The following is a 19396-nucleotide window of genomic DNA, read 5'->3' on the forward strand; positions in this document are numbered from 1 at the left end:
AATGAAAGCGGCCGAACTACGTTTAATTTCATGAAAATGCAATCCGAAACACTAAACCTTGCCGCGGCTTATAGACTTCATTTTTTAAGATAAAGCCAATGCCGTTAATATGCTCTCCTCTGGATTATTTGATTAATCAGAATTCGTGTTGTATCAACCAGAAGTGTAATTCAAGTGCGGATTTGGATCGAGTTGTGATTGAATTATGATTGCTCCAAGATCTCTTAAGAAACTTTAGAACTTGTCATCACCCAGCAAGCACTTCCTGCTCGATCACGTAGGCGTTGGGATTCCAAACCGGATTCCAAACCAGCTTTGGAACTCGTCATCATCCGGCAGACACTTCGCCTGCTCTATCACCCAGGCGTGCTCATGGGATTCCAAAGGTTGTTACAGTAAATCTCTTCAGAGCTCTGTGCAAAGCTCACCACCGACCAGTGTTATATTTCTTAAATAGCACGGACTTTGCTAGTGGGACTTATAAATGTTCTCCAATACCTCGACGCCGTCATTACCCGTACCAGACAAGCGGGGGTTATCACCATGCACATCCGCATGAGTTATCAGCAGGCCAGGGGTTGTCGGTATATAAAGCTCACTATGCAGCTTTGGGCCAATCTCACCAAGACATTGCCAACTCCTTCTTGACTGACCGTAATGAACCTCTCACAAGCGCCCTCAGGACTTTTTTGGAAACCAATCAATGCCTATGCAAGGCTTCGCTCGAAGCAGTTCTTGCGAGGAAAAGGAAGAATCGAATTGTCGGAGTAACTGCGGCGTAACCTCTTATCGCTGAAACACCCATATCTTTTTTTTTCTTCTCTTTCTCGCGCCCCACGCAAATTAATCCCGCCCTATCCCTGTTGCGGCCTAGCTCGATCCAACAATCAAACCTCCATGCTCAACATTGCCAAATTTCGCAAAGCTAAGCAGCTCTAAGAGCCCTTTTGCCATCTTCACCTGCAACCTCTTCCACAGAACTCCTGAGAGGCGCATCCAGTCGTCGCCATGTTCTCCAGAGCAGCTCTTCGAGTTCCCAGGGCTGCGCCTCTGCGCACCAGGGCCCCTGCGTCCTTTGCCCTCGCTACTCGAGCCGTCACCACCGATGCCGCTTCAGCCTCTCTCTCCCAGTCGGTGCCCAAGGTATGTTCGATACGCCTTTTCTTCGTGTCTCAGCATGGAATTTCGAGCAATGGGACGAACGGATTGGATGTTCTCGAGAGCCAATGGCTGGCGGAAAGCGTCGTGAAAGGAGACTAACCGCTGTCCCGCACAGTCCGATGATGAGCCCTTCCAGGTTACTCTCAGCGACGAGAGCTTCGAGACCTACGAGCTGGACCCTCCCCCTTACACCATTGACGTGACCAAGAAGGAGCTGAAGCAGATGTACTACGATATGGTTTCCATCAGGTACGGAGCAACGAGAGCCTTAAACAACTGCTTTGCCAGGGAAAATACTAATAATCGCTCAGACAAATGGAGATGGCTGCCGACCGTTTGTACAAGGAGAAGAAGATTCGCGGCTTCTGCCACCTGTCTACTGGTCAGGAGGCTGTTGCTGTCGGTATTGAGCACGCTGTTACCAAGGAGGACGACATCATCACTTCTTACCGATGCCACGGTTTCGCCCTGATGCGTGGCGGTACTGTCCGATCCATCATTGGCGAGCTGCTTGGTCGCCGTGAGGGTATTGCCTACGGAAAGGGTGGTTCTATGCACATGTTCGCCAAGAACTTCTACGGTGGTAATGGTATTGTCGGCGCTCAGGTTCCTGTCGGTGCCGGCCTTGCCTTTGCCCACAAGTACGAGGGCCGAAAGAACGCCAGCATCATCCTGTATGGTGATGGTGCCAGCAACCAGGGCCAGGTCTTTGAGGCTTTCAACATGGCCAAGCTGTGGAATCTCCCTGCTCTTTTCGGCTGTGAGAGTAAGTTGAAACATGTATTCTGAGCTATTCGAACAAGATGGACGACTAACACACCGTAGACAACAAGTATGGTATGGGTACTTCTGCTGCTCGTTCCTCTGCTTTGACCGACTACTACAAGCGTGGACAGTACATTCCTGGTCTGAAGGTCAACGGCATGGACGTCCTTGCCGTCAAGGCTGCCGTCAAGTACGGTAAGGACTGGACCGTTGCCGACAAGGGCCCTATGGTTCTCGAATACGTCACCTACCGATATGGTGGTCACTCCATGTCTGACCCTGGTACCACCTACCGTACCCGTGAGGAGATTCAGCGCATGCGCTCAACCAACGACCCCATTGCCGGACTCAAGCAGAAGATCCTCGACTGGGAGGTCAGCACTGAGGAGGAACTGAAGAGCCTTGACAAGGCTGCCCGAAACCACGTTGCTGAGGAGGTTGCCGCCGCTGAGGCTATGGCCGTCCCCGAGGCCAAGCCCGATATTCTCTTCGAGGACATCTACGTCAGGGGCACCGAGCCTCAGTACATCCGCGGACGTACCACCGACGAGAACCACTACTTCTCCCAGTAAATGGAAATAAAATGACCTTACAGTGCCGATGCACCCCCGCCACATAGCCCCTAATGATTCCTCAAAATTATCGCCTTTTTTTGTACTACATACTTTTAGATAGAGAGGGCAGGAAAGGTCCGGATGGACATTCTTAATTGTATGTTTGTTTGATGACCTAAAAAAAAAACATGATAGAGTGCCTTTGTGTATGAGAGCTTCGCGATATTTTTTTTTCGTTATCATGGGATCTAAGGGGAACACAAAATTGGCTGAGGGGCTGGCTGGCTGCTCAACAAAGCTTGCCTAATCGGGCAATGAAAAAAAAAAATGTTCCAGGGGGGCTCCGAGATCGCACAGCAACGAGGTGGGGGAAGATGCTGAGCTTTATGAAAATGTTGTTTAGCTAGGAGTTGAGAAATAATATTGCAGTTTGATGGGTTTGAAACATACATATATAAAAGATATTCCTCTCAATGCTGATAAATATTCTGAAATCCAAGAAATGATGATCATGGTCTTCAATTGACTCTTCACGAGTCAGATTATCTGCGATGATTTTGACTTGGTGTGCATTTACTAGCAAAGATGCGTTTGTGAATATTACTTCACGATTCCCTAATTCAATACGATGAATAAAGCTTTGCGAGATTAATATCCCAGACAGCAGCATTTCGGTCATTGCATCCCAAAAACTCTCCATTTTCGAAAGAGCAGCTTTGTCATAACGACGACTGTGCTCCAGGCGATGCATGACCACAAGTACAGTGCATTCTTTAAAGTCAGTGTCAATAATCTCTTGCATGGTTGTTTCGGCTTCATGATCAACACTATTATGACCAGTAGTAAAGGTAGATGAAGGCAAAACGAGAAAAAAAAGGACCATTCATTAGCATTGGGATGCAGTCGAGTTATCTCACTTACTCACTGCCTCATTTAGTATGAGGATCCTGCGACTCTTCGCCATGGCTTAGTCAAAACATAAGAGCTGCTTCTAGCCAGCTGACCAATACGACAGGTCAATCTCTTCATCTATCCCTCCTTGCTCATCAACAATGCTCCATAGTCGTACACGATGAAGTGCTTGTATGATGTCCTCATCAGAAACAACGTCTATGCGTGAGCATACTTTCACATTTAGAGTTGATAAGTCTATACCATCTACCGAGATGCCGCCTCGAACAATCTCAAGCATCTTTAAAAGGGAGAGTATTAGAGAAGTCTTGCCGGTGCCTGTTCGGCCAAAGATGGCAACGTGATCCCCCGCTTTAATCGACAGTAATGTTCCATTTAGCACTGACTTAGAGTTGTTGTAAGACTAAAAGTAGGAATAAGCCAAACTTGTCTTCTCAAAAAAGAATGAAGGAGTGTATACCCGTAAGACGCAGTCCAGCCAGCAGATTCAATACCGCCAGCCTGTGGCCATGTTGCAGGCACACATGCAATTCTCTTATTCTATTTTTCTTTCTCTATTTCCTCTGTAAAGTATTTAGTCGTTGATTATGTCTTCACGGGCTGTACCAGCACCTTGTAATACCTCTTTCTATATCTCTTACTACTAGTAATGGGCTCTACCTCCTACTTGATGTCAGTAAGTCGGAAAGGATTTGTGGATACTTTTTGAATGAGCTGTCCTAGAATGTTCGGGCTATAAGCCACTATGACTTTACGCCACAGTGTGGCGCCGCAGCTGTCGGACGGAAGTCTCTTGCATGTGTTCCGGCTTTCTCCTGCTTAGCCGAATTGTCAATGGCGCCGTTTTGATTGGCCGCGCAGTAGCTTTCATCAAGACCCTATAGCCGAGGAAGAGCCACTTCCAGCTTCTTAGCACTTTCATGACGACGAGACTTCAAGCCGCCCGAAGTTGCAGCTCTCAATTGATCGGTCGCCGTGAGGAAATCGACTCTCCGCTCTCAACTTTCGAGGAGACCTCAGCCGCGTGGCTTGGCTGGATCTGATCTACAAAAGAAGCAATTCGCAGGCAAATCCACATCTCCGACACACATCGTCGCCATCGACCCGCGCGCAATCATGGCCGCTCTCCGCTCCTCTTCGCGAATCCTCAGCTCTTCCAGGGCAGCTTTCCGACCCAGTGCCGTCTTCTCACGGTCCATGGCGTCGGTCAGCGAGACCGAGCAGCCCCGGATCAAGTCATTCCAGATCTACCGATGGAACCCTGATACCCCGACCGAGAAGCCGCGGCTGCAGACCTACTCCATCGACCTCAACAAGACCGGCCCCATGATCCTGGACGCCTTGATCAAGATCAAGAACGAGCAGGATCCTTCGCTGACCTTCCGGAGGAGCTGCCGAGAGGGCATTTGTGGAAGCTGTGCCATGAACATCAACGGCCAGAACACCCTGGCATGCCTGTGCCGAATCCCCACCGAATCTGCCTCGGATGTCAAGATCTACCCTCTGCCGCACACCTACGTTGTCAAGGATCTGGTCCCCGACTTGACTCACTTCTACAAGCAGTACAAGTCCATCCAGCCTTACCTGCAGCGCGATACCCCCGCCGAAGATGTACGCCGACGTCCCCAGATTTTTGACATGTGAATGAGTTACGCTGACAACTTCATTAGGGAAAGGAGTACCGTCAGAGCAAGGCCGACCGAAAGAAGCTGGATGGTCTCTACGAGTGCATTCTCTGCGCCTGCTGCTCAACTTCCTGCCCCTCTTACTGGTGGAATTCCGAAGAGTACCTTGGCCCCGCCATCCTGCTGCAGTCCTACCGCTGGCTGGTCGACTCTCGAGACGAGCGCACGGCTGAGCGCAAGGCCAAGCTCGAGAACTCGATGAGCCTGTACCGTTGCCACACCATCCTTAACTGCACGCGCGCTTGCCCCAAGGGCCTGAATCCCGGCAAGGCCATTGCCGAGATCAAGAAGCAGATGTCTATCGGGGCATAAAAAAAAAAGGTGTTGGGTTATGACTGATGGCGCATTCTTTCAGCTTGTATAGGTAGCTTGTATAGGTAGCTGGTAAATTAATTACACATCAAAGTGTGACAGTACGGCCCGCGTTTGAAGAGAACAATATGCGTTTAATAAGACGGTTAGTCTTTATATATTTGACTACCATGTACACTTACAAAGGTAGAAGATTTCCAGTCAAAATTATAAAGGCTTAGCTTTTTGCCTTGTAACACATTGAACATAAAGTAATTTCGATTGTGTTGCAGCAATCAAGAAGTCTATTCTTTGCACTTTAGTATCCTGTGTACGATAATCTATATAGGGGTTTATACATTATCACGGAATATTATTGACTCTGGTTCTGGCTTTACTTTCCTGGGAGTATTGGTCATTGGGCTGCGTTGGCGCCGCTGGCAGTATCAAATCAGAATTCTACGCAATCACAACGGAGAATTTGGATATAGTTTTCCGGGAATGTAATTGAAGATGAGCAGGTCAGTGGTGGCTCGCTATCAAAAGTAAATGATGCCACTGATTCGGCGCGCATGGTCTCGCTCCCCATTTCAGAATCGGGGAATGATCTCATAGACATTTGTGATGGCTCTGTGTGATACCATGCACTTGTTATTCTTTTAAAGGCAGTCAGTCTCGTGTGATATGAGTTCAATAATGCTTGATACCGCTAGCTCAACTCTGCCTGAGCCTTCTAATTTTAAGCACCGGGTGTATTGTTAATTGCTTGCATTGCATATCTAAAAGCCGATATCGCGTTGGGAAAGATTCTTTATTAAGACAAGGCATCCATACGCCATACGCTTCTATTTAACAGCTAATTCACCCCTGTCTGTGCCTTTGTTCCAGCTGCTGTGAAGATATGATTTGAAAATTCCAATGCCACGCTCTCTTCTTAAAACTTTGTGGATTCTTGGCCACTTTTCTCTCTCCAGGTTTGGTAAAATACTTTAAAACGCCCAAAGGATGGGTGCCAAAGGCAGCATATGTCTCACCATCGATTACCGTTGCGTCTAATCATCATTTGGATTGATGCGCATCTATGTTCGACTAGAAAGACACGGTTTTAAATATTTTCTACTGTTATTTCCTCGTGGCTCGCCATTGAGGCTGTGGTGGTATTAGTATCTGACTGGCTTTTAATATCACGCCCTTTACTATTGGAACAGGCAGTTCATGCATTCCAAGAATCGGTCGTTATGGCAGATCAGCATGCTCAGTAAAACACCAGTGTCTCAAGCATGCGCACCCCTTATAAAGCCGGCCCGTCCCTGGAATCGTCTGTCTGGACATACACGATTCGTTTCTATCCCATCTCAATGTGCTTGATGATTTGAGGGCAGGCACGACTTATCCTGTACGAGCACGATAAATTTGATCTGGATTTCATTCGCACGTATATATGATTAGCCAGACTTTCGGCCCTATTCTTACTGCATTCTTACTATATACTTGCTAATATCAATCACCTCCTAACAGCATAATGGCTACCAAACGCGCGATGCTGGCTGCAGCTCTTATTGGAGGAGTATCTGCCCTGGTAGCGCCAAAGGCCACCGATACAATCTGCGGAGCAACCTGCATCGACGGGGTAGATGACTGCGGCCAACCATATAGACTGTACGCGATTTCCCTTTTCTTCTTCTCATTTCTCATATAATTTCCAAAATTTACATATGCCTCGTACCAGAGTAGACGATATACTGACATAACAATCTACCAGCTGCTACGATCCCTGTACTGAATCAGCTCCTGCACCACCTCCCTGTGTGGCTCCCATTATCAAGACCTATTATCCAACACCTGTACCAACACCCGCCCCAGGAGAGATTTTGGATTGCAGCACAATCACTGTGTGCGTGGATGGCATAAATAGCTGCGGTATCCCATTTAACGAGTATGTTTGCTGTATCATCTATGATGCTAGGCCGAGAGTGGTTTTGCTAACCTGGTTGAATCGATGTAGCTGTATTCCAGACTGCAAGCCTTGGAATATCTCCACGCCTCCATGTCCAGCAGATCTCAATGCTATTGTCCCGCGGAGCCGTAAGACTCCACAGATTCTCCCACGGGGCCCTACCATCCCGGCGAAAGAAGTGCCGGAACCAACTGCAACACCGGGATCAACTACAACACCGGGATCAACTACAACACCAGAGTCAACTGCAACATCGGGATCAACTGCAACACCAGGATCAACTGCAACACCAGAGTCAACTGCAGCGCCGGCGCCGACTACGGTGTCTGAGCCGACTACAACGCCAGAACCGACTACAGTGCCAGAACCGACTACAGTACCTGGATCGACTACGGTATCAGCGGACACTTCGACACTGGGAGACGTTGTGCCTTGGAGTGAAGAAGGATCTCAGTGGTAAAGGACTAGCAACTTTAGAGGTTAATGGGCTTGTCCCTGCCAAATGCAAATTGTCACAAGAATCACAACCTAGAACCCATAAATATTTCCAAGTATGTATTCTAGTAATATGAGCTCCTAGGCGCACCGCCAGTTGTAGAAGCCGGCCCCTCTACCAAGGTTTCGTCGTCAGAGCTCGCCTCTCCGCCAACGTCCTCGGCTTGGTCTGGAGGAGCCCGCATAGCCTCCAACACCTCTCGATCTAGAACAGGGGGCTGGTAGGGCTTGACTGTATGGATCTCGCGGCCTGATGGCATTTTGTTTATTAGTGCACCTATCGGTGGAATAGGCCGTGTGTTCATCTGTGATGCCAGTTAATCAATAAAAAAAAATAAAAAAATAAAAATAAAAAAAAATAAAAAGGCAAAAAAGTTGACGCAGCGTTCTTACCGTATCATTAATCTTGTTCCACTTCGCGTGAAGCATTTCGAGAACTCTAGTCTCCTCCGACTTGCCGGCATCAGCCCCCCAAGCAGCCTCTTTGTCAACCCGGCGATCTTCTCTCTTCTCGCTGAGCCCTTTAATCGCACGACTAAAGCCCAGTCCTTTCTTTTCATCCTTGACCTCCACGCCAAGTTCGTGTAGACCGGCGCGCGCCCAAGCAATGCCTTCCGCCGCCTCTCCTCCCAGCTCAGCGTCAATGCCAAAGAACCGACAAGCTTTTGCTCGACTAGTTCGCCGTAAGTCCTCGAGATATCGTAAGAATCCAGGACTAATGCCGGTTGATCCGGATTTGGCTGACTGACACAATGCCGCAGCTTTTGCAGCATGCTCAGATGCAGCTAGGCAGAGACGAGCATAGAGATGAGCTCTAACTTTCGGAATATCCGGAGCCTTAAACATCCACTCCTTATCGTTCTTGTTCCTATCCTGGGCTACAGCTGCAAGATAAGGATCATCTTTCAACACGGCCAGCAACGTTGCCTCTGCATGACACAGAGAGGCCAAAGCACGGAGAGTCGCAGGAGAGATGTCAGCGCAAGGGGGGTTGCTACCAACTTGCTCACTTCTTGCGGCAATGTAATTGTATATGGAAGCTGATTCTAGCAGATACTTGGTTCCCGTTGTCATGGCAGTTGTCCGTTCTTGCGTGCCCTGGAACTCTGTAGTTGTGGAATAAAGGGGTTGAAGCGTCGCCCTGGCCATTAAAACATGGGCGAAGCCCAAAGTAGAAAGAGTAAAATAAATCTCATGCTCGAGAGACATAATCTTGACTCGGGGGCGCTCACGCCCCGGCACAATGTCGCCAGAAAGCGTTGGTCTCCATGAGATGGACGGCGTCGTTTCCAATATGGTGCTGACGGCCTCGCCGCCAACCAACTGGTTGCTTAGCCCAGCATCAATCGCCAGCAGATACGGAAGATACTGCTCCAAGCTGGAGATGACAGTGCGGAGATTCGACGTCTGCGATGGAGGAGGGAGCCGCTTGTGCTTCTTAAGCGCGTCTCTGACAACCCCGCGGTATGTGCTTGCGCTGAGGGGCAGTGAAGGGTGAGAATCGCAGCTAAACGACGACGAGAAGGAAAAGGCCGAAGTTGTGGGTAGAACGAATGGAAATGGCATCTTTGGAGTATCGAGACCCTTGGAAGCTTGAAGATTTGGCCATCGGGCGCAGATGGTGGAGCGAGAATCTCTGGCTGCTTGGCATTTACATGCATCACGACACAGTGCCGTCTAGGTGCTTTTAGACACTATATTTCAAGCAGCTACTACCCGGAAATCTGCAGCTTAGAGCCTTGGGCATTCTCGCAGCACTACCTCAAGTCGCTGCTCTTAAATGTTATGAAGTTCTTAGGGTTTTTCTCCTTTTGTTATAATAAATATCATTATTTAAGCAGTAGATTTTTATTACTATCAAGTAAAAGCATTGCCTAAATAATAAAAATGTATCACTTAAATAGTAGTAATAGTACCTTTTTTTTCTTCTTTAGCCTTGCCTTTCCTCCGGCGAAATGAATTTCCATCCCTGACGCAGCTTAGCGCAGAGCTCCACTTCTCAACCAAGAATAAAAGTCGTCCGAGGCTGCAGAACTTTTTTGATTTTCTTCTTCTTCTTCCTACATCATCAGTTGGGTTATTCCTACACCGTCAAGTGTTTTAATAATTCAAATGGCGGCTCCGCTATGCGGCTTGCTGAGGGTTAACCTGATTCCCTGTGGGTTTCCTTCCGTTCCCGGCCTCCTAAAGAAAATACCATGTGATACACTTTTCCTATCAGCCGCGAGTCGACGCCTCTAGAGGGCTGTGACTGTGGGTGTCTCTCAACATATTTTTGCTATTTTATCTTTATTTTTTGATAGAGCGGGTGACATGGATTCGAATTGCCGGGGGAGGGATTACGCGTAGAAGTCGGATAATTGTGTGTTTTCAGCGGTATAATCTGGGAAAATGCTACCATTGCCGTACTATGTAGTCTGTGAAAAAAATTGCCAGAAAAGTTTTGGCAGTGTGAGAAACAGACAATGCAAGGGCCAAGTGCTGCTCGCTGTGCTTGGCGCTACTGTATAGAGGCACGTACTGCTCCAGTCTTGCTCAATCCAAGGCTGCATGTATTGGCCATCCGTTGCTTGCCGCTTTCTAGTTGTAAAAGAACGCAAGATGCTGCTGGTACTTTCATTAGCCGAGCTAGGAGCTTATAAGCGCAATAATCTACCGGTAATATAAACCAGAACTTTCTTGATTCTTCAAAGCGTAGCATCACGTGAGCGCGCTAATCCGCAACCGGACCACTTTGCGCTTGTTCCCGAAATTTTTTTGGCCAGAGTCGGAGACGCCTTAGCAGGATCCTCCGGCTTTGCGACAGGTTTGCGAGAGTTCATCTTGTCATCGACCCTCGCAGCACTCGTTTCCGAAGCACTTTTCGGCCCAGAACCAGTCGCCCAGCATGTCTTCTCTGTGGAATGCATTCACCGGAGGCAACAAGCCTGCCCAGCAGCAGCAGCAGCAGCAGCAACACCAGCCTTTCACTCCCGATGCTGCCCCTCCGACCACCCACCTCTACGACCCAACCCAAGGTGCGGGCGTTGAGTCCTTCTTGCAGAGCTCGGCTTTCGCGGATCCCTCACAATTACATCCCCTCGCTGGATTGAACAGAGACACCCTGGAATACCTCTCTCTCGAAGACTCAACGCTGTCCGACCTGCCGGGCGGCCAATCCGTTCTCCCCTCTCGAGGATTCACCGACGACCTTTGCTACGGCACCGGTATTACTTACCTGACGGCACTGTCGATAGGAGGTGCATGGGGATTCCAAGAGGGTCTGCGGAGGTCTGCCGGCCAGCCCCCTAAGCTGCGACTCAATGCCGTTCTCAACGCCATGACAAGGCGGGGTCCATTCCTGGGCAACAACGCCGGTGTTGTCGCCATCACATACAACTGCATCAACTCGCTGATTGGATTCCTACGCGGTGAGCACGACGCTTTCAACACAATCGCTGCTGGTGGGCTCAGCGGTATGGTTTTCAAGAGCACCAGGGGTGTTCGGCCAATGATGATTTCCGGCGGTCTAGTGGCCTCCCTAGCCGGTGTCTGGGCGGTAAGTCGACATGCATGACGGCTGCATAAGCCGTAAGATGAAATGCTCGACCAATAGCTAATGTGATCATTTTGCGCAGATTGCACGACAGTCATTCTTCCCCGTCCCCGAGCGACATGCCGAGCACGCCGCATTGTAATAATACCACCGAAACAGACATTGTAACGAATAGCACACAAGAGAAGAATACTCTTCAAACGACATACGAACCACTATTTAATCTACCACATAAGAGATGGCGGCTCAAGGGAGAAAAAAAAAAGTCTTCTAATAGCTGGGAAAGGCAGTTGGTAGGAGGGGACATGGGGATCTGAAAAAGAAACCAGGAAAAAAAGAATAAGGGGATGTCTCCTCCAACCTTGGTGCCAGACGTGTCGAGAGGAGTTTGGACTGAAAAAAACGGAAAACACCTATATGGTGATGATAGATGATCTCTCCTCCCCAAAGTGAACTGTACATTATATCGGGTAACCGGTCAGCGAAGCATTTAGACCATATAGGGCTGGGGGCGTCTGGTCATCAATTTCAAAGTTTGGATTCAAAAAACAAATGTATGTTGATCGGATGGAAGTGAATTTCAATGTGATTTGGCACAAGATTTAGGTGTGACGCAAAGCTGTGATTGTTGCGTGGTGGAGTTTCAAGAGGTATTGATCAGGTGGATGGCGAGATTTGGGGAATATATAGAGATGAAGACTTGGTTGAAGAGGATCATAGAGTGCCCAGCATGTGAAATCCATGCCGGGTTCAGAGGCCTCTGTAGAGCAGTTGCTGGGCACCTCAGTACCTTCAAGGTAGTAGCTGAGCAAACAGTGGGCATTAATCCGAAGCCATTAACTACGGGGTCTTTTCAGAGGTGCGAGTCAATTGGCAAGCAGCCAAATGCAGGCAAATAAAACAATGGATGCAAAAGCATGAAAGCTCAACTTCCGTAGGCTGCTTTTTCAACCCTTCACAACGCTGCTTTATTCCCGCCTTGAAACGATAACAAGTTCTTTGAAACACAACACAAGCAACACTGCCCTTTCGCTGTTCATCTCGAGACTTTGGATCTGAATCTGAGTTCATAATAGCTTTCTGGAGGCACCGACATGTGTCTTCCTTGCTTCCCGTGGACGTGGACCGAGTACGAGGATCCGCTAGATTCAATGCCAGAGCAGCATGTCTGGGTGCATGATGGGCAGGCGTGGTCTCTGCAGAGATGTGTGAGTGTGATTTCTTTTCTTTCTTTTCTTTACTTTCCTCTTTTAAATATTATCTCCGTCATGTCTTTTATTCCTTTTCCCCGCTATTGCTCGTTTGAGTAGCACTCATTATTGTTTTGTTGTTGTCATTCATCATTGCGGCGACCTTGCTCCCCCTTTTCTTTCTTGAGGAACTGCAGCCCTTATCGAAAAGGTGAAAGATTTGGAACCAGACTCGCGCAGACATTGCGAGAATCTCACTTGATCCTTCAGAGTGGCTGCTATAACGGCATAGATATACGGGCAGCTGTCTTCAGATGATGGAAGTGAATGGGCCAGTCTGCCACTTCTCAGCTCGCACTCCCAGCCTCTTCACCCTCCGCCCACTCTGCAAACAAACGCTTCTACGTCCTTCTTCTCTCTTCGCCTCTTTCTCTCCCTTTCTCCCTCTCTTTGCAATCCTCATTGTCGGCATTGCTTCTTCTCATCTCGCATCCGTCGAAAAATGCCCGAAGCTGTTGCCTCGGACGCAAAGTCTCCCAAGACTCCTCGACGGCTCAAGACTGGCGGCGAGCCCCTTCGTCAGGTGCACTTCCAGAGCCCAGGCAGCAACGCCGATACCAAACCCACGACTTCTTCTTCCAACTCTGCCCCCTTTTCTGCCTCTGCCACCACCACCGTCAACGGCGAGAGCATCAACGTCCACACCGCGGCTCCAGCTCCCGACAACCAGCCCTCGAGCTTCCCCCAACTCGGCGCTCCGCCATACAGCACGCTTGGTTCCGACCAGTGGCACACGTCCATTGACCCGAGCCAGAGCGTCAAGTTGCCCGGCCAGCCGTTTGCAGGAGGCTTCGCACCTGGCCTCGCACCTGGCTTCACCTGCGCGCCACCGCAGACTCACCTGGCCAGCCCCTTTTCTGCTCTACCGCAGGTTTCTGCCCCCTTCACCACCTATATCGGCATCCCTCCTCAGCTCCAGCATCAGCATCAGCATCATCTGCCTCAGCATCACTTCACCACCGCAAGCATGGCCGACTACCAGAACGCAGCGCCGATGGCCTCTGGCGTCAACTTCCAACCTCCAGTGCCCGACACCACGTTTGGGCCCATTCCCCACGTCTACGTGCCTCGTTTTGACGGCGGCTTCATGCCCGCTGCTGTTCAAGTCGGTCTCCCCTCGGTACAGTTTGTTTCCGCCCCTGCTGCATGCTCCACCACCGTCGTGATGCCAAAGACGTTTTGCTATTACAGCAACGGCTTCACTTACTATGCAAGTCGACCCGCAGCGCAACTTTTCCTCTCAACGTGGCTCTTTTTCTTTTCTTTTTTCTTTTTGGCTTCCTTCTTCTATTTTGGTCCAATCTCCAGTGAAGCTGCTTGCCTGCCTGAATTCTGTGGCTCGTTTGTTTGCTTCTCAACTCGAGTCTCTTTACAAGCTGGACTTGCTCTTTCATCTCACATCCCTCTCTGTTGTTGATTCAAAATGGCAGTCCATCAACTTATCGAGTCACATGCTGACATTTCTCTCTTCTCTAGCAGCCAGCCGTTGCCGGCATTCCAGTCGCGCACTCCAGCTACGTTGTTGCTCATCAGCCCGCCGTCGTCCCCCAGCCCTTCGTCGGCCAACAGCCTGTCATGATCGGCGGACAGCCAGCCGCTGCTGCTATCCCCTTTCAACAAACGCCTGCTGCTATTCCTGCCATGGGCGTGTCTGGCGTCGGCGGCGTGCCCGTCATTACAGGTAACGGTGGCCAAATCCCCGATGTGTCTGGTCTCGGCCGCACTCCTGGAGAAGAGACGGTGCGGCAGCTCCAGTTTGCACACGCGAACAAGCTGTTCGAGCCGCAGGAGTTCAAGCCGTCGGACGATGACCCATCCCGTTTCTACTATGTTCGCGAAGTTGACGGTAATTGGACCCAGCGCAACCGATTTACTATTGACCACCTAGGTGACTGTCGATGGTATGTCACCGACGAGGGCTGGTTCTATGCCGTCCGGATGCCCAATTAAAGTGATACGGCACTTTGAAGAAGCTTTAGGAAAATAAAAAACGACCATGTAAGCTTGCTACCACCATCACTAAGCGACAGAGAGCAGAGCAGATCACTGATGCTGGAAATAGGCACATTGTAAACCCGTTAGCTTATCGCTCTCACGTCTAAATGCTGCAACGCAATACAGGTTGGTTGAGCCTTAGAAAATGCAGTTTTTAGTAAAGGAATATATAGTAACACGTTATCAGAATACCAGCCGAGGTGTTCTTCAGAAACAAGCTTACATATTTGGTCATCAGGTATACTTTGAGCAGCTTTTGAGTTTGCTTTGATAAGCTCAGTTCCTGACAGAAGAGAACCCTAGAGAGAAAATGATGGCTGGAGGACCTGGGCAGTTTTGGACCATAATAAGTTTTTGGCGTGTAGGCCGTTTGAAAAGAGAAATTTGATCCTGCAGTAAAGCTCTGTTTCTAGTGCTTGCTTGCATCACCCTATGCACACCCACTCTGTTCCATATGTCGTGTCGATCCAAGTATTCTTCCCATTATATTCCCAATCAATAAGGCTAGAGCATGCTTGTTCAAAGATTCGCCTTGAGTTGTTTGGTAACGCTACGAAGTTGCATTAGCTAATTATTAGATTCAGATCAAGAGATGAATCAATCCGATCAAATGTCTTGTCGCCCGGCAGATCTACCCACGGCTTCAGTTTAGGAGCATGGGTCTGCAGCCCGCTCTCTTGCCGGCCCACCCTCCTCGCTTCGATTCTCAGAGTTGGAGTCCGAAACTGCGGCATCATTGCGGCACACTTGCCCACTCAACGATGGATTCCTTTCGCCGCCCCGATTGTAACGGGGGGGTCTTTATCCAAGATCCTAGCTTGCAGTGGCGTCGCAGATGTCAGCCCGCACACCTAAGACCCTCCGAGGGCTACTATTCATTGCAGCAGCCTAATTCCTTCCGTTACCCCAACTTTTTTCTCCCCATGTTCTGGAGATTAAAAAGTGTTCGAGAAAAGAAGAGAAGAAACTCCGAATCCCGAGGTTTGAAAGCTTGCCGTGATGAGTAATGGAGAGAGAGGGGAGAATGTCGAGTAATGGTCCCGCGGCAGCTCTGTAACCCCTCATCTGGAATTGGAGGCGGGGAGAGTTGCTTTGGGGATGGCGATTCCATTATATATGTATATTAATCAGCCCGGATTGGCGGTTCGATTTTGCTCGTTGAGCAAAACCCGAAGCTTTTGTCGGCGCTAGAGGCCGTGATTATAGTATACGATATCTTGGATGCAATAAAGAAATAAGCTAAAAAGACGTCATTATAAATCCACTTTCCAGACGGGATAAACGAGCTCGACGAGATAGAGACGACGCCCTTCTACATACACCCCAACCTTTCTTTCTCATTGGAGCCTTTTCTTTTCTTTTCTTTTTCGTTCAGTACAGTAAGAAGAAATCCGTCTTTGGAAGCTTTCTTTCTTTGTTTCTCTCGTCCGTTGCCAGGAACCCCAGTTTGCCGTCTCCAACATAGTAATCATGTCAAAAGTCTTCACCCCGGGTGCCCCGTCACTCGAAAACGACGACTCGATGATCTCGCGCAAGTTCGGCCGAGAGGTCATCAACTACTACGGCGGCGGCCTGCTCAACCGCTTCTCCTTCCTGCGCAACGACATCGGCTTCATTTGCCGCGCCGCCACGGCGCCCACCACGCAGTTCATTGCGCTGCGCGACCTCAACCCGCTCATCGCCGACCCGGCGCGGCTGGCCTTTTTCAGCCACGACGACGTGCGGCCGCTGATTGGCGCCGATCCCTTTGGCCGCACTGACCTGGAGAAGCAACAGACGTTTGACTCGACCAAGCCGAGCCCGCTGCTGCTGTTCTTGGGTTTGTTGCCGAGCACGCCAAACGGCTTGGATCTGGAGACGACCAAGCATGGCGTTGTGAATGGGCAGCCGTACTTTGCGCTCGATGTCACGCCCAAGGGCCAGTATGCGGAGGAGGCCGAGACGTTTCTGAAGAAGGCGCAGGAGAAGGGATATTCGGTGCAGGAGAATGTGCGGACCATGACGCTTCACCCGGAAGCAGGTATGTTGTTTTGCTTTCTTGTTGCTGTTGCTGTTGTTGTTCTTTCTCGTGGAAGAGGCTTGCACGGCATCTCATGAGAAAACTCACTTCTCGTTTCATGAGATGCTCACCTCTCACTCACACACTCTCTCTCTCTTATATCATATCACGTCACACACACAAAAAACATGTACATCACTCAAGTTTCACCCGACTAACACACAATCATGATCCAGCCGCCATCCTCGCCCAAGCCCGCTCCCTCATCGACTGGAACGCCCGCAACCTCCACTGCGCCGGCTGCGGCAACCTCAACCTCTCCGTCGAGACGGGCTACAAGCGCGTGTGCCCAACCCACGACCTCGCCGGCGGCGCCACGCCCATCGAGCGCCCCGACTGCCCGACCCGCCACGGCATCTCCAACGTCTGCTTCCCGCGCACCGACCCGACCATGATCGCCGCCGTCGTCTCCGCCGACGCCAAGCGCGTGCTGCTCGGCCGCTCCGCCCGCTGGCCCCCCAAGTGGCACAGCACCCTGGCCGGCTTCATCGAGCCGGGCGAGTCCATCGAGGACTCGGTGCGCCGCGAGGTCTGGGAGGAGGCTGGCGTGCGAGTCGGCCGCGTCACCATCCACTCGAGCCAGCCGTGGCCGTACCCCTCCAGCTTGATGATTGGTGCTATTGCGCAGGCGCTGCCGGACGGCGAGGACATCACCCTGCTGGACAAGGAGCTGGAGGCTGCAAAGTGGTTCACCTTTGAGGAGGTGCGGGAGGCGCTCAAGAACGGCACAAGTGCGCTGGGCGATCCTACGCCGGTGGGATATACCGGGGAGTTGTGCGTGCCGCCGAAGCAGGCGATTGCGCATCAGCTGCTGCAGGCCGTGGTGGATGGCTATTTTGACCCTCTGCCCAAGATGTAGGCTATAGCGTTTTGTAACACTTGTATGTAGCGATCATAGAATGGAACAAGGAAGAAAGAAAGAAAGAAAAACAATAGAACTCACGACGTGTATGTCAACAATCATATGTTTTCCATCAAGCGGTATTGATATAAGTATTACTATTCAGGCAGTAATTCTACTTAACCTAACCCAGATAGATCAGGGCTGCCTAGATTGACTGGAAATAGTAAAATCTCGGCTGTAGATGCTAGTTTAGAGCTTTTAATTAATTAAAATAATTGAAATAATTTTAAATTAAATATAATAATACTTTAAAATTATTATAATTATTTATAGTATTTTTTTTTAACAAATTTTGATATTTTTTTTTAATAAATAAACTCAAGTATTATTAAATTTATCTAAAATACGCTTTCCGTTTATTAGCCACGCATCGCACATGTCGAATCTTCACACGCGTATAAGCTCCCACCGACAGCCCAGATTTCGGCTAAGCTACGGTGTTCATCCATAAATCCACCGCAGTTCCCCAGTATTGATCCAAGTCTCCCATCTCCATCTGTAAATATCATGTAAGTAGACGCATATTCATTTTTCAATTCCTGCATTTATACAACCCACCTGCCTAATCAAACAAACTGAACCTTGATGAAGTTAGCGAGCGGTTCATCTCAGTTCAAGGCATGCTTATAATCGGGTTAACTGGGTCCATTGCGACCGGCAAATCCACAGTATCATCGCTGCTCTCATCGGCGCCTCACTCATTGCCCATTGTCGACGCAGATGTGCTGGCCCGTGAAGTTGTCGAGCCCGGCACAAGGGGCTATCGTGCCATCGTCAAGCACTTTGGCCCCATGGCACCAGACCTGCTCCTCCCGGCGTCAGACACCATGCCAGAAAATGGACCTGACGGCAATGGCCGGCCACTGAACCGGGCTGTCTTGGGACGACTTGTCTTTGGCGACGAGCCCCAGATGCAGAAGAACAGGGCGGTGCTCTCAAGCATTGTGCACCCGGCTGTGCGGTTGGGCATGGTCAAGATGGTAACGGCCTGCTACTTGAAGGGACACTGGGCTGTGGTGCTCGATGTCCCGCTGCTATTTGAAAGCAAGCTGGATAAGTTCTGCGGAGCGACAATGGTGGTTGCCGTCACAGAGCCGGAGACACAGCTCAAGAGACTGATGGATAGAAACCCAGACCTGAGCAGAGAAGATGCGGAAAACAGGGTCAAGAGCCAGATGGATGTACGGGTAAAGGCAAAGAGATGTTTATCCGCGGGAGAAGGGAAGGGAGTCGTACTGTGGAACGATGGGTCAAGGGACGAATTAAAGACCCAGCTGGATGAGGAGCTACGCAAGCTCAAGGCAGCAAACCCAGAGTGGTGGTCGTGGCTGATGCTGGGATGCCCGCCGTTGGCAGTGGCGCTGGCATCATGGAGGTTTTGGCAGAACATACAAGCTGAGAAGAGGTGGAGAGAGGCGCAGGAAAAGGAGCGTGGTGATTGATATTTCTTTAATAAGTCCTGATGCAATCGAATATCTAAGCGATTTTTTACGAAGGCTACATTACATCCTATTCAAATGTAGTTTGATCTTGAGATTAACGACAACCACGGCTTGCATTATTGTTTACACAAAATCAGCGTAGCTGATAAGTCTATTGTGAAATGCATAAAGTAGATGAGCGAGTAGTTGAACAACTTGACACCCCCCCTTTATGTAACTGTTATATGTAAAACTAAGAGGTTACTTTTATTACTTTTCTTTAAGTTTCTTTTACTATTTTTATTAAAAGATATATAAAAAAAAATATAAAAATATTTAATATTTTTTAAAGCTTTTATTTAAATATTCTTTATAAGATTCCTTTTATAATAATAAAAAAGCTTATATAAGT

General features: G+C 49.4%; 9 protein-coding genes across 10 annotated transcripts; 7 read left to right on the top strand and 2 right to left on the bottom strand.

Annotated features, from left to right (window-relative positions):
* The first annotated feature begins 896 nt into the window (after positions 1-896).
* PDA1 (alpha subunit of pyruvate dehydrogenase) lies at positions 897-2971 on the top strand. The gene is made up of 4 exons (XM_024911089.2): positions 897-1143; positions 1277-1410; positions 1473-1927; positions 1987-2971. The coding sequence occupies exons 1-4, from the start codon at positions 1009-1011 to the stop codon at positions 2496-2498; spliced, it is 1236 nt and encodes a 411-aa protein (XP_024756189.1). The 5' UTR covers positions 897-1008; the 3' UTR covers positions 2499-2971.
* Positions 2972-4287: 1316 nt separating this feature from the next.
* Positions 4288-5590, top strand: SDH2 (succinate dehydrogenase complex, subunit B). Its single transcript, XM_024907054.2, has 2 exons — positions 4288-5003; positions 5063-5590. Exons 1-2 carry the CDS (start codon positions 4509-4511, stop codon positions 5387-5389), a joined length of 822 nt encoding a protein of 273 aa, XP_024756191.1. The 5' UTR covers positions 4288-4508; the 3' UTR covers positions 5390-5590.
* Positions 5591-6720: 1130 nt separating this feature from the next.
* TrAFT101_010397 (uncharacterized protein) lies at positions 6721-8026 on the top strand. Its single transcript, XM_024904492.2, has 3 exons — positions 6721-7027; positions 7131-7304; positions 7374-8026. Exons 1-3 carry the CDS (start codon positions 6891-6893, stop codon positions 7783-7785), a joined length of 723 nt encoding a protein of 240 aa, XP_024756192.1. The 5' UTR covers positions 6721-6890; the 3' UTR covers positions 7786-8026.
* TrAFT101_010398 (uncharacterized protein) lies at positions 6752-9453 on the bottom strand. The gene is made up of 2 exons (XM_024901184.2): positions 8214-9453; positions 6752-8125 (listed from the first exon to the last, which is right to left on the bottom strand). Exons 1-2 carry the CDS (start codon positions 9384-9386, stop codon positions 7886-7888), a joined length of 1413 nt encoding a protein of 470 aa, XP_024756193.1. The 5' UTR covers positions 9387-9453; the 3' UTR covers positions 6752-7885.
* Positions 9454-10707: 1254 nt separating this feature from the next.
* On the top strand, positions 10708-11497 carry TrAFT101_010399 (uncharacterized protein; the record flags this gene model as incomplete). Its single annotated transcript, XM_024910273.1, has 2 exons — positions 10708-11358; positions 11438-11497. 2 exons carry the CDS (start codon positions 10708-10710, stop codon positions 11495-11497), a joined length of 711 nt encoding a protein of 236 aa, XP_024756194.1.
* Positions 11498-12449: 952 nt separating this feature from the next.
* Positions 12450-14555, top strand: TrAFT101_010400 (uncharacterized protein; the record flags this gene model as incomplete). Its single annotated transcript, XM_066128947.1, has 2 exons — positions 12450-12563; positions 14082-14555. 2 exons carry the CDS (start codon positions 12450-12452, stop codon positions 14553-14555), a joined length of 588 nt encoding a protein of 195 aa, XP_065985073.1.
* Positions 14556-15163: 608 nt separating this feature from the next.
* TrAFT101_010401 (uncharacterized protein) lies at positions 15164-15337 on the bottom strand (the record flags this gene model as incomplete). The annotated part of the gene is made up of 1 exon (XM_066128948.1): positions 15164-15337. The coding sequence occupies one exon, from the start codon at positions 15335-15337 to the stop codon at positions 15164-15166; it is 174 nt and encodes a 57-aa protein (XP_065985074.1).
* Positions 15338-15822: 485 nt separating this feature from the next.
* Positions 15823-17751, top strand: TrAFT101_010402 (uncharacterized protein). Of its 2 annotated transcripts, XM_066128949.1 has the most exons (3): positions 15823-16025; positions 16081-16620; positions 16836-17751. In XM_066128949.1, the coding sequence occupies exons 2-3, from the start codon at positions 16122-16124 to the stop codon at positions 17516-17518; spliced, it is 1182 nt and encodes a 393-aa protein (XP_065985075.1). In that variant the 5' UTR covers positions 15823-16025; positions 16081-16121; the 3' UTR covers positions 17519-17751. The 2 variants fall into 2 exon arrangements, with proteins under 2 accessions (XP_065985075.1, XP_024756196.1); XM_024908910.2 differs by having other exon boundaries at positions 15823-16620.
* A 211-nt stretch (positions 17752-17962) lies between these two features.
* Positions 17963-19116, top strand: TrAFT101_010403 (uncharacterized protein). Its single transcript, XM_024908911.2, has one exon. The coding sequence runs from the start codon at positions 18184-18186 to the stop codon at positions 19003-19005; it is 822 nt and encodes a 273-aa protein (XP_024756197.1). The 5' UTR covers positions 17963-18183; the 3' UTR covers positions 19006-19116.
* Positions 19117-19396: the final 280 nt, after the last annotated feature.

The sequence above is a fragment of the Trichoderma asperellum genome, chromosome 6 (assembly GCF_020647865.1).
Source record: "Trichoderma asperellum chromosome 6, complete sequence".
Lineage (NCBI taxonomy): Eukaryota > Fungi > Ascomycota > Sordariomycetes > Hypocreales > Hypocreaceae > Trichoderma > Trichoderma asperellum.

Bases quoted from the DNA above. Each gene is read 5' to 3' on its own strand.
- PDA1 (XM_024911089.2), top strand. From the start codon at position 1,009: ATGTTCTCCAGAGCAGCTCTTCGAGTTCCCAGGGCTGCGCCTCTGCGC. The intron at 1,144-1,276 runs GTATGTTCGATA...TGTCCCGCACAG, and splicing joins TCTCCCAGTCGGTGCCCAAG to TCCGATGATGAGCCCTTCCA. The intron at 1,411-1,472 runs GTACGGAGCAAC...ATAATCGCTCAG, and splicing joins TACGATATGGTTTCCATCAG to ACAAATGGAGATGGCTGCCG.
- SDH2 (XM_024907054.2), top strand. From the start codon at position 4,509: ATGGCCGCTCTCCGCTCCTCTTCGCGAATCCTCAGCTCTTCCAGGGCA. The intron at 5,004-5,062 runs GTACGCCGACGT...CAACTTCATTAG, and splicing joins GCGATACCCCCGCCGAAGAT to GGAAAGGAGTACCGTCAGAG.
- TrAFT101_010397 (XM_024904492.2), top strand. From the start codon at position 6,891: ATGGCTACCAAACGCGCGATGCTGGCTGCAGCTCTTATTGGAGGAGTA. The intron at 7,028-7,130 runs GTACGCGATTTC...ACAATCTACCAG, and splicing joins TGCGGCCAACCATATAGACT to CTGCTACGATCCCTGTACTG. The intron at 7,305-7,373 runs GTATGTTTGCTG...GAATCGATGTAG, and splicing joins TGCGGTATCCCATTTAACGA to CTGTATTCCAGACTGCAAGC.
- TrAFT101_010398 (XM_024901184.2), bottom strand. From the start codon at position 9,386: ATGCCATTTCCATTCGTTCTACCCACAACTTCGGCCTTTTCCTTCTCG. The intron at 8,126-8,213 runs GTAAGAACGCTG...CTGGCATCACAG, and splicing joins GGAACAAGATTAATGATACG to ATGAACACACGGCCTATTCC.
- TrAFT101_010402 (XM_024908910.2), top strand. From the start codon at position 16,071: ATGTCAAAAGTCTTCACCCCGGGTGCCCCGTCACTCGAAAACGACGAC. The intron at 16,621-16,835 runs GTATGTTGTTTT...ATCATGATCCAG, and splicing joins GACGCTTCACCCGGAAGCAG to CCGCCATCCTCGCCCAAGCC.
- TrAFT101_010403 (XM_024908911.2), top strand. From the start codon at position 18,184: ATGCTTATAATCGGGTTAACTGGGTCCATTGCGACCGGCAAATCCACA.